This window comes from Schistocerca nitens, chromosome 1 (assembly GCF_023898315.1).
Source record: "Schistocerca nitens isolate TAMUIC-IGC-003100 chromosome 1, iqSchNite1.1, whole genome shotgun sequence".
NCBI classification, from domain to species: Eukaryota; Metazoa; Arthropoda; class Insecta; order Orthoptera; family Acrididae; genus Schistocerca; species Schistocerca nitens.
In genome coordinates, this window is record NC_064614.1 from 807,606,766 (window position 1) to 807,619,132 (window position 12,367).

Sequence of the window (12,367 nt, forward strand, 5' to 3'; positions counted from 1 at the left end):
TAGGTGTATATTATTAGAAAATACGGAAGAAAAGCACGGGCCGCAGTTTGACGATCAGTGGCCTAGTGGATACACGCCTTTACGGAAGCTGGCAGCCGAGTGCAATCACCGGTAGTGGCTTCGCGTGAAGCGTAGCTAAATGGCTCGTAACAGATGATTATCTCCGGTTGCGTCCGATTAAGCGCCTGCGCATCCAGCCGCCAGCGCGGAGAAGCGCGTAGCGACTTCCTGCTACTGGCGGAGGGGGGCGGGGCGGGGCGGGCGGCCGTGTCGTGTGGCCGCAGTCGCGTGGCGTGCCGGAGTGTGAGAGTGGCGGCGGCGTGAAAGTGAAGCTGCCGCGGCGCGCGGAGAGAGCCAGTGTGAGCGATGCGGCCGCGGCGCTGGCAGCTGTGCGCCGCGCTGGGCTGCGCCGGCTGGCTGTCGCTGGCGCTGCTCGCGCTGCTGCCCGCCGGGCCGGACGCGCGCGCCCCCCGCCAGCCGCAGCAGCCTCCGGACGCCGAGCAGGCAGCCGGCAGCACGTCCCCGCTGGCGCCCGCCGCCGACCCGCGGGTCCTGGCGTCGAGCCCCGCGGCGCGCTCGGCCACCAAGTCGCTGGCGGAGGTGGCGGCGATGCCGCCCTCCGCGCACGTGCTGCTCTTCAACCGCGTGCCCAAGGCCGGCGGAGAGATGCTGGTGCTGCTGCTGCAGTGGCTGCAGGGCCGCAACGGCTTCCGACACGTGCGCCTCGGCCCCGGCCCGCGCAGGATGACCCGCTCACAGCAGGTAAGCGGGGTCGGAGGAGCCAAGACTCTAACGCTGGCATTGTAATACGAGCAGTCCCAGCTGCATCGGCCAGAAATCGGGGATATGCGACTGTTATGCCCATATACCTACCTGACGATGGAGATTAAAGCTTCGAAACGCATCGTGGAAAAACATAAACAGTGACCGGTAACAGTAAACTTGTTGTTTCATCGAACAACTCGTTTATGCAGGGTGTCCTAGGAGGAACGTAGATATGACGGAACGATCATTCGAAGCAAAAACTGCCGACCGCTGTGGCCGAGCGATTCCAGGCGCTTCAGTCTGGAACCGCACGATCGCTACGGTCGCAGGTTCGAATCCTGCATCAGGTATGGATGTGTGTGATGTCCTTAGGTTAGTTAGGTTTAAGTAGTTCTAAGTTCTAGGAGACTGATGACCTCGGCTGTTAAGTCCCATAGTGCTCAGAGCCATTTGAACTGTGGTGTCACCACCAGACACCGCACTTGCTAGGTGGTAGCCTTTAAATTGGCCGCGGTCCGCTAGTATACGTCGGACCCGCGTGTCGCCACTATCAGTGATTGCAGACCGAGCGCCGCCACACGGCAGGCCTAGTCTAGAGAGACTTCCTAGCACTCGTCCCAGTTGTACAGCCGACTTTGCTAGCGATGGTTCACTGACTACCTACGCTCTCATTTGCATGACGACAGTTTAGCATAGCCTTCAGCTACGTCATTTGCTACGACCTAGCAAGGTGCCATATTCAGTAATTAGAATGAATTCTGAACAGACAATAATGTGAATCATGTACCGTCAAGAGCGACGTTCATCATTAATGGATTAAAGTTAAGTATGAAACTAATTACGTCCGCTTTCTGAATTCTAATTCCTTGTCATGTTCCAGACCTCACGTCAGTATAGTTCTCCCTCCTCAAGCCAGCCTGCGTGATCTAAAAAGCGTGCAAAAAAAAATGGCTCTGAGCACTATGGGACTTAACATCTATGGTCATCAGTCCCTACAACTTAGAACTACTTAAACCTAACGAACCTAAGGACATCACACAACACCCAGCCATCACGAGGCAGAGAAAATCCCTGACCCCGCCGGGAATCGAACCCGGGAACCCGGGCGTGGGAAGCGAGAACGCTACCGCACGACCACGAGATGCGGTAAAAAAGCGTGCATTTCGGCCTCCTCTAGTAACACGGTGTTGGCTCTTCAGCCAACACAACATGAACCATTTGAACCAAAAACTTACAGTAAACAGGGGCTGTAAAATGCATATCTTAAAAGATGTGAGCACTTCATCCTAATACCGTGAGTCGGGGATTTTCTCCACTCGGGGACTGGGTGTTTGTGTTGTCCTCATCAATTTCAACATCATTTCGGAAATGACGAAGACTGGAAATGGAAAGATTGGAAACTTTTACGGATTTTCGTGACCACAATGGTGAGCGCCCCAGAAACCTCCACCACAGTTATCATCCTAATACTGTGAAACAAATTCTTTCTACTGCAAGCTCTTTGCTTTCCATATTTTTGGAGGAGGTATTGCGGACCAAATCAAGAAAAAATGTCTAGAAAACATGGGCCCTAAATGGCTCCCTTAAGAACTACTAGCACTTGTGCTGTAAGAGAAATGTGTTTCACACTAGCGAAAATGAACAAGTGCACACAGCTCTCAAGCTGCGCCGTTTAGAGCCCATGTTTGCTACACTTTTTTGCTTCCAGTGATCGTCCCTGTCATATTCCTGAATACTGACCATTGATCCTCGGACAACTAGTGCAAATGAGTTAGCTAACGAAACAAAAAGTGTACTGTTGCCAGTCACTTTTTATCTGTTTCCACAGTGCGTGTCGAAGCTTCAAATCCCCATCATTAGGAGAATTAATGTGGATTAACATGGCATGTATATGTACTGTTACGACACTGGAGTAACTTGTGACAGTGTCTCCAGTGCTCACAGGCTTGTTACTCTGCCAATACATATCACGTACACCATCACACTTTGTGACAACCAAGGTTGTAACGCAACACATACTTTAGATACCATATTAACCCACGTAATCCACCTGAACGAACCGCGTTGTGGAAATAAACAGACATAGATTGGTAGCATTAAACTTCTTCTTTCATTCGATAATTAGTAAAAATCACGTTATGGTAAAACCTTACCAAATAGGTTTAAAAATAAATGAGTTGGGCAGTTTGCAGACATGCCATGCCACAAGAAAACCATTTTATATGTGACACAAAAAGTGCCATGTCCGGATGATATGTGATAATTCTGTGATGAATAAAAGCCCTGTACTCTACATTCCAGACGAGGGAGAGGGCAACAAATGCCACCTCTGCTTCCACTTGCAGACTCCTGTGCTCTTCTCCTGTACACTCTCTTTCCCACAACCTCCTCCACTTCTGTCAATATTGTCCTTCTTGTGTTCAGTAAAACGCTCAATGTAACTTATAAATGATTTCCCATCCATCGCAGTGAATCTTAAGGATTCCTGGCAATGAAATGGATGTGATTCTTCAATTTTTCCAGGCGTATTTTATGACGAAATAAATCTCGGGTGAACAGCCTGGTACAAGTGTGCATAGGACACAATATTTCGGCAATCGACCACGTTGCCATCATCAGCTGCGCTGATGCACCTGATGATGGCAACGTGGTCAATTGCCGAAATATTGTGTCCTATGCTCAATCATACCAGGCTGTTCACCCGAGATTGATTTCGTAATGAAATGGATAGTTACAGCATTGGACATTTCTTTACTTTATTTATTTATTTATTGCAATATGGAAACGTGCTCTCTTCTGTGTCCAACGCAGGTCGTACAATACATTTGCAACATTGAAAATTCTCTATATAATGATATTTTTTTTTAATTCTGCTATAATAAAGACGATAATTTATAGAACATAACTTTACAATAGCTATATAAAAACCAAAATTCTGGTACCACTAGCTCTGTATGACATCTAATTTCTCTAACTTTCTCGTTCCGATCGTTTCACGACACCTATGTGGGAGGAAGCAATGCGTTGCCCGACCGTTCCTTGAACGTTAGCTCTCGAAATTCCAGCAGTAAGCCTGTCCGTGATGCACGACCCTACTCTTGCAACGCCTGCCACTGAAGTTTGCTGAGCATCTCGCTCCGAGTGATCCACTTTGTGACGAAATGCGCCGCTTTTCGTTCGGCCTTTTGTATTTCTTCTATTAATCCGGCTTGATAGGGAGACGGATTGATGAAAAATACTCAAGAATCGGCCGAAAGAGTGTTTTCTGAACCACTTTTTTCGTGGATGAATTACATTTCCTCAACATTCTCCCAATAAATCTCAGTCTGGTGTATAATTTTCCTAGTGTTTGTTTTATGTGGTCGATCAACTTCAGATAGCTGCGGATTGCTACTCCTACGCATGTAGTACGTACTGTTACCAGTGACTTGTTGGCTATAGTGTAATAGAATAGTGGCGGATCTCTTCGCCCATTTACGACCAATACGTTAAATTTATTTACGTCCAATGTCAACTGCCCTCCCCGAGCAGGTCTTCCTACATTTCATTACAGCCTTCCTATAGACAACAGCAATCCTCCGCGAATAGCCTCACAGAGCCTCCAACATTATCCTCTAGTCCATTAACAAATTTAAATAGTTGCGGCTTCGTAACATTCCTGTGAGGTACTCACGAAATTATCTTTACATTTGTTGATTTTGTTCCGTTTCGAGCAACATGCTGAGTTCTACCTGCAAGCAGGTCGTGCATCCATTCACAAACCCGATCAGATACTCGTTGAGTACATATTTCATTCTCTAAACGACAGTGTGGAATTGTATGGAGCGCCTTCCAGAAATCAAGGAACACAACAATAACCTCAGCTCCTTTGTTTACGGCGCTCTGGATCTCATCCTCGATTAGAGTGAGGTGAATTTCGCAAGATTTCTGTTTATGGAATTCGTGTTGATTTTTCTACAGGAGATTTTTGTTCTCCAAGAATGTCGTAATGCGTGTGCCTAAAACAGGTTTCAAAATTTAGAACATATTGAGTTCAGCTATACAGGACTTTAATTACTTGCATATGTCCGATAGCTTTTCATGAAAACGGGAATGACCTGCGCTTATTATAAATCTCTAGTTAGTCTTCGTTGCTCCAATGTTCTAAAATAAACTACTCCTGGAAGGAAAGCAAGTTCTTTCGCATAATCTCTGTACAAGACATTCCACTTGCCTTTCCACTGTTGAGCAGCTTTAGCTGATTTTCTATTGCCCGATCGCTTATCTCATATTTGCCACTTCGGCATTCGTGCTATGATGGAGTGGAGGAATCGTATATGGTCTTCCACCGAGAAACAATTTCGGTAGATCGAATTAAGTTTTTCGCCCATCCAGTGTGCGATTTGTGCTTTTACCAGTGAGGGGGGTGTCTTAGGGGGTTAGTATAATTACATATGTTCCTAGCTTGGACCGTGGCATTACCCATGGTTAAACAGTTATTTATAAATTGATGTTAATGTCGAAACTCACTATCCACGCGTATGCACTATCAGAAAAGCCATCCCCCCTTGTTATATCTTTAAAAGTACATTATAGTTAAAGCTTAGTTACGAAGTCATCTACAGACAGCTATACGACGGGAATTCAGAAAGTAAAGGCACATCTGTAAAAATCTGCACTTATTCTGATGATATAAAACTGAAACATGCGTTATTTTTCTACGTAACCTCCCTGGACTTCAATGCAGTTTTCCCGACGTTTTACGAGTTTTTTTATTTCATCAGAAAATACGTTTATCGATTGCACCGCACCGCACCGCAGCAATAACGTCTTCATCACTTTCAAATCTTCTTCCCTGTAGTGCTTCCATTAAGGGTCCAAACATGTGAAAAGTGCTTGGAGCCAGGTCTGTACTGTATGGTGGATGTTCCAGCACCACGAATCTCAACTCCTTTATTGCGTCGGCTGTCCGTTTGGCAGAATGTGGGCGAGCGTTATCTTGCTGCAGGATGACACCTCTTCAGAGTTTTCCACGACGTTTGGATCTGATTGCAGGTTTTAGTTTCGTACGCAACACGTCACATCCACCATACAATACAGACCTGGCTCTAAAGCCTCGTTTACGCTGGGGCGACATCTTGCACCATTGTGGCATGCTACGGAAATGTGGCGTGCGTCGTCGTGTAGCATGCTACAACAGGAAACATCTTGCGGCGTATGTTGCATGCGGCAGGTTAATTTACACCAGAGAAACAGAATTTGTGCCACATGTGTGTCGATCTTGCAGTATAAAGGATGATGAAGTATCGCAGCGGCGGCCTACTTGGTACTTGCACATGCAGCTAACAACGGAAATGAAAACCAAAGGAAAAGAAAACGATGGTGGAAGAGAAGAGTATTTAAAGAAGGTCCACAAAATAGTATCCTAGGAACTAGAAGCAGACGATGGTGCGTTATTTAGTAAGGTGTGATTTCGTCCCAGGCGCGTTAGTCCGCTCCATACCGTTGCCAAAAGGTGGCCTAACGGTAAATGTTCGCACAGATAGGCTCCAGATATACTGAACTCTCCATTTTCAGCGTCGAGCGCGGATCGAGTTTACCACGTTATAACCTGTTAGGGCGTACCGTGAGAACGTCAGTTTGGGGAAAACAGACATTGCTATTAGCCTAATGGCGCGGGGAACAGTGTCGATGACATTGCGGATAATAATACGTTGTTCCCACAAATGTATCTGACTTCCCTAAATGGTGGTCTGTTGTGGACGTCATATAGGGTTAGCAACATTGTACGTGAGCCAGAACGACGTCATCTCTCAATTCGTGCAATTAAGTACAATTCAGTAAGGTTACTGTTGTTCTGCTGAAGACTGTATGGTTCTCCCGAAGAACTGCTCAACATGTTGGATTTATTCCTCAGCCGTGTATCGAAGGTCTACAGCAAATATACTGTCTCTTCCCTCTACTCTCAGGCAGCAGTGGCGTACAGATTCACACCTAGACCGCCGCTTACGATTAACAACTATTCCTGAACGTATGGCGTCGGCAACACAGATTCGGAGCAATGTTGCACCCATTGTCAGCTGAAACCATCATTAGCCTTCTGCTAACAGATGGGCTGCTACCAAGGGAGTTCCTTTTCTCATGTTTCGCCTCTCAGTGGAAGTTGACACTTCATCAAGCCTATTATGTTACAGTTCCCACAAGGCCAAGGAGATGTGCTTTTACAGCTGCAAAATAGAATTAAGCACACTTACCACTATTCACAGAGCTTGGTTCGTTCTGACAAAGAGCTTAATCATTCTGAGGGGATATGATACGTACACAAGTAACAAACAGAATGGTGTTGAATGTATATGCAAGTACACCACCTTGCAAATCATTTCGTAGTGGTCTAGTTTAGTAAGCAAGGTAAAGGGGTGCCTTCAAATTATTTAGGGAACTCACGGAAAACCTAAGTTAGTTTGGTCAGACAGGAATTTGCACCACGCTTCTGAACCTCATAAGGCTTCTGGTAGACTTGCTGAAATACTAACGGAAGCTCCATCTTCTGTTCTGTGCTAAGTATGATGTATCAAGTAGGTATGTGTATCGAGTGGACGACTGCGGTGAATTATCCCTCATTGTACTGTTGGGCTGTTAACAAGGACTAACGAGTGGAAGGATATCAAAGAGTGAAAGTCAGAGCTGGCAAACATAAATATCCATTCCTCACAATTAGCACCAAAGAGCTGCTGAAAAATAGTCCCCTTCTGACACAAGAATGAAACTGCTTCACGCACCGTAATTCGACTGCCTGATAGTCAGACGCTGTACGCCACTACGTCACCTAAAACGTCCGGTGTGACAGGCCGTTCTCGATGCATAACACTTTCCTCAAACATTTCGTCTCCGACTATGGGAAACACCTGCAGCGGTAGAGTGGCGAACTGCAACCAGAACTCGAGGGAGCGGCGAACATACAGGGTGTTTCAAAAATGACCGGTATATTTGAAACGGCAATAAAAACTAAACGAGCAGCGATAGAAATACACCGTTTGTTGCAATATGCTTGGGACAACAGTACATTTTCAAGCAGACAAACTTTCGAAATTACAGTAGTTACAATTTTCAACAACAGATGGCGCTGCGGTCTGGGAAACTCTATAGTACGATATTTTCCACATATCCACCATGCGTAGCAATAATATGGCGTAGTCTCTGAATGAAATTACCCGAAACCTTTGACAACGTGTCTGGCGGAATGGCTTCACATGCAGATGAGATGTACTGCTTCAGCTGTTCAATTGTTTCTGGATTCTGGCGGTACACCTGGTCTTTCACGTGTCCCCACAGAAAGAAGTCACAGGGGTTCATGTCTAGCGAATAGGTTCAAAAATGGTTCAAATGGCTCTGAGCACTATGGGACTCAACTGCTGTGGTCATCAGTTCCCTAGAACTTAGAACTACTTAAACCTAACTAACCTAAGGACATCACACACACCCATGCCCGAGGCAGGATTCGAACCTGCGACCGTAGCAGCAGCGCGGCTCCGGACTGGAGCGCCTAGAACCGCACGGCTACCGCGGCCGGCTTAGCGAATAGGGAGGCCAATCCACGCCGCCTCCTGTATGTTTCGGATAGCCCAAAGCAATCACACGATCATCGAAATATTCATTCAGGAAATTAAAGACGTCGGCCGTGCGATGTGGCCGGGCACCATCTTGCATAAACCACGAGGTGTTCGCAGTGTCGTCTAAGGCAGTTTGTACCGCCACAAATTCACGAAGAATGTCCAGATAGCGTGATGCAGTAATCGTTTCGGATCTGAAAAATGGGCCAATGATTCCTTTGGAAGAAATGGCGGCCCAGACCAGTACTTTTTGAGAATGCAGGGACGATGGGACTGCAACATGGGGCTTTTCGGTTCCCCATATGCGCCAGTTCTGTTTATTGACGAAGCCGTCCAGGTAAAAATAAGCTTCGTCGGTAAACCAAATGCTACCCACATGCATATCGCCGTCATCAATCCTGTGCACTATATCGTTAGCGAATGTCTCGTGCGGCAATGGTAGCGGCGCTGAGGGGTTGCCGCGTTTGAATTTTGTATGGATAGAGGTGTAAACTATGGCGCATGAGACGATACGTGGACGTTGGCGTCATTTGGACCGCAGCTGCAACACGGCGAACGGAAACCCGAGGCCGCTGTTGGATCACCTGCTGCACTAGCTGCGCGTTGCCCTCTGTGGTTGCCGTACGCGGTCGTCCTACCTTTCCAGCACGTTCATCAGTCACGTTCCCAGTCCGTTGAAATTTTTCAAACAGATCCTTTATTGTATCGCTTTTCGGTCCTTTGGTTACATTAAACCTCCGTTGAAAACTTCGTCTTGTTGCAACAACACTGTGTTCTAGGCGGTGGAATTCCAACACCAGAAAAATCATCTGTTCTAAGGAATAAACCATGTTGTCTACAGCACACGCTTACAGCAGAAAGACGACGTACAGAATGGCGCACCCACAGACTGCGTTGTCTTCTATATCTTTCACATCACTTGCAGCGCCATCTGTTGTTGAAAATTGTAACTACTGAAATTTCGAAAATTTGTCCGCCTGAAAATGTACTGTTGTCCCAAGCATATTGCAACAAACGGTGTATTTCTATCGCTGCTCGTTTAGTTTTTATTGCCGTTTCAAATATACCGGTCATTTTTGAAACACCCTGTATATAGGCAGTGTTGAGGACACCACAGTCTATGACATGACGTCGGCTATGTGATTATCTCTCGTAATGCCAACATTCTCGATCGAAAGTAATCAATCGTTATTCTTACGTTGCAACGTTGACATCCAAATTTTATCTATTTTAACACCTTCTTTCCCGTTAAAATTGTACGGTGTTTTTAATTCTCAATACTCACTATGCATGCGCGCATAATAATGCGATTTTTTCGATATAACCCTCGTCTCCCTTAACTTTATTTGATGATCACCCTCTTAGTAAACCTGTTCCGCTTCTACCGATTTATCAGACATCCCAGGCGGCAATTCCTCTTGTGTTCATTCATCCTCACGGGTGAAACTTCCTGGCAGATTAAAACTGTGTGCCCGACCGAGACTCGAACTCGGGACCTTTGCCTTTCGCGGGCAAGTGCTCTACCATCTGAGCTACCGAAGCACGACTCACGCCCGGTACTCACAGCTTTACTTCTGCCAGTATCTCGCCTCCTACCTTCCAAACTTTACAGAAGTTCTCCTGCGAACCTTGCAGAACTAGCACTCCTGAAAGAAAGGATATAGCGGAGACATGGCTTAGCCACAGTCTGGGGGATGTTTCCAGAATGAGAATTTTCACTCTGCAGCGGAGTGTGCGCTGATATGAAACTTGCTGGCAGATTAAAACTGTGTGCCCGACCGAGACTCGAACTCGGGACCTTTGCCTTTCGCGGGCAAGTGCTCTACCATCTGAGCTACCGAAGCACGACTCACGCCCGGTACTCACAGCTTTACTTCTGCCAGTATCTCGCCTCCTACCTTCCAAACTTTACAGAAGTTCTCCTGCGAACCTTGCAGAACTAGCACTCCTGAAAGAAAGGATATAGCGGAGACATGGCTTAGCCACAGCCTGGGGGATGTTTCCAGAATGAGAATTTTCACTCTGCAGCGGAGTGTGCGCTGATATGAAACTTGCTGGCAGATTAAAACTGTGTGCCCGACCGAGACTCGAACTCGGGACCTTTGCCTTTCGCGGGCAAGTGCTCTACCATCTGAGCTACCGAAGCACGACTCACGCCCGGTACTCACAGCTTTACTTCTGCCAGTATCTCGCCTCCTACCTTCCAAACTTTACAGAAGTTCTCCTGCGAACCTTGCAGAACTAGCACTCCTGAAAGAAAGGATATAGCGGAGACATGGCTTAGCCACAGCCTGGGGGATGTTTCCAGAATGAGAATTTTCACTCTGCAGCGGAGTGTGCGCTGATATGAAACTTGCTGGCAGATTAAAACTGTGTGCCCGACCGAGACTCGAACTCGGGACCTTTGCCTTTCGCGGGCAAGTGCTCTACCATCTGAGCTACCGAAGCACGACTCACGCCCGGTACTCACAGCTTTACTTCTGCCAGTATCTCGCCTCCTACCTTCCAAACTTTACAGAAGTTCTCCTGCGAACCTTGCAGAACTAGCACTCCTGAAAGAAAGGATATAGCGGAGACATGGCTTAGCCACAGCCTGGGGGATGTTTCCAGAATGAGAATTTTCACTCTGCAGCGGAGTGTGCGCTGATATGAAACTTGCTGGCAGATTAAAACTGTGTGCCCGACCGAGACTCGAACTCGGGACCTTTGCCTTTCGCGGGCAAGTGCTCTACCATCTGAGCTACCGAAGCACGACTCACGCCCGGTACTCACAGCTTTACTTCTGCCAGTATCTCGCCTCCTACCTTCCAAACTTTACAGATCATTCTGATCCTCACGGGTGTTTTCTTTTCGTCGTACCAATATAAACCAGTCCACAACTACAAGGTATTTTATGCACACTGACCAGCCAGAACATTATGACCACCTGCCTACTATCGATACAGACCGCTCCAGGCGATAGCAGCGTCATCCGGAGAGGAATGACTGCTAGTCAGACACACGCACCGAGTATGTGGTATCAGTGAGAGTGTGCTGCCCATGTGTAGAATGGGGAAAGCGCTCGATCTACCTGAGTTTGACCGAGGGCTGACAATGATAGCCCGGAGGCTCGGCACGATCATTTCGGAAACTGCGTGACGTGTCGGGTGTTCGAGGAGTGCTGTGGTGAGTGTCTTCAACACGTGACGAAACCAAGCTGAAAGCACGCCCAAACGTCGGGGGAGTTGGGCGACAACCCCTCACATTAGATGTCGGACCTCGCCGCTGGGCAGAGTTGTAAAATAGGACAGACGGCGAACTATGGCGGAAGTGACATCAGACTTCTATGCTGGGCAACTGTATCTGAACACACAGAGCGCCGAAACACCTAACGATGGATCTCCGCAGCCTACGACGCACGCATGTGTCAATGTTAACACCACGACTTCGGCAACTACTACTGAAGTAGGCACACGAACATCGACACTGGACGTTAGATCTGTAGTGGCGTGGCAAGACAGCCAAGCCACTCGGAGGTAGCCGAAAGGCACGCGTTAAGCTCACGCAGATTGGCGTGAGGTCTGGAACAAGGTGAAGTAATTATCCTATAAAGAAAAGAACGTAGTTCTTGGAATACTTAACTCTAATCCACAATTGGAGAACATCGCTCTTGTTTAGACATTATTACACTGGATATAAACTGGTAATGGCGCCTTGCTAGGTCGTAGCAAATGACGTAGCTGAAGGCTAAGCTAACTATCGTCTCGGCAAATGAGAGCGTATTGATCAGTGTAGCTTCGCTAGCAAAGTCGGCTGTACAACTGGGGCGAGTGCTAGTAAGTCTCTCTAGACCTCCCGTGTGGGGGCGCTCGGTCTGCAATCACTGACAGTGGCGACACGCGGGTCCGACGTATACTAATGGACCGCGGCCGATTTAAAGGCTACCACCTAGCAAGTGTGGTGTCTGGCGGTGACACCACAAGATCAGTGGCGGAGCTTTGCATGGTCTGATGAATCCCGATACCTTCCTCATC

The 12,367-nt window shown here is 47.4% G+C and overlaps 1 protein-coding gene across 1 annotated transcript in view; it reads left to right on the forward strand.

The window, feature by feature from the left end:
• The first annotated feature begins 542 nt into the window (after positions 1–542).
• Positions 543–12,367, forward strand: part of LOC126237149 (uronyl 2-sulfotransferase-like) — a 215,231-nt gene continuing 203,406 nt past the window's right edge. Inside the window, exon 1 of the mRNA XM_049946998.1 lies at positions 543–762. Coding sequence (XP_049802955.1) covers positions 610–762 — 153 coding nt within the window. The 5' untranslated portion in view covers positions 543–609. The remainder of the gene's footprint in view (positions 763–12,367) is intronic.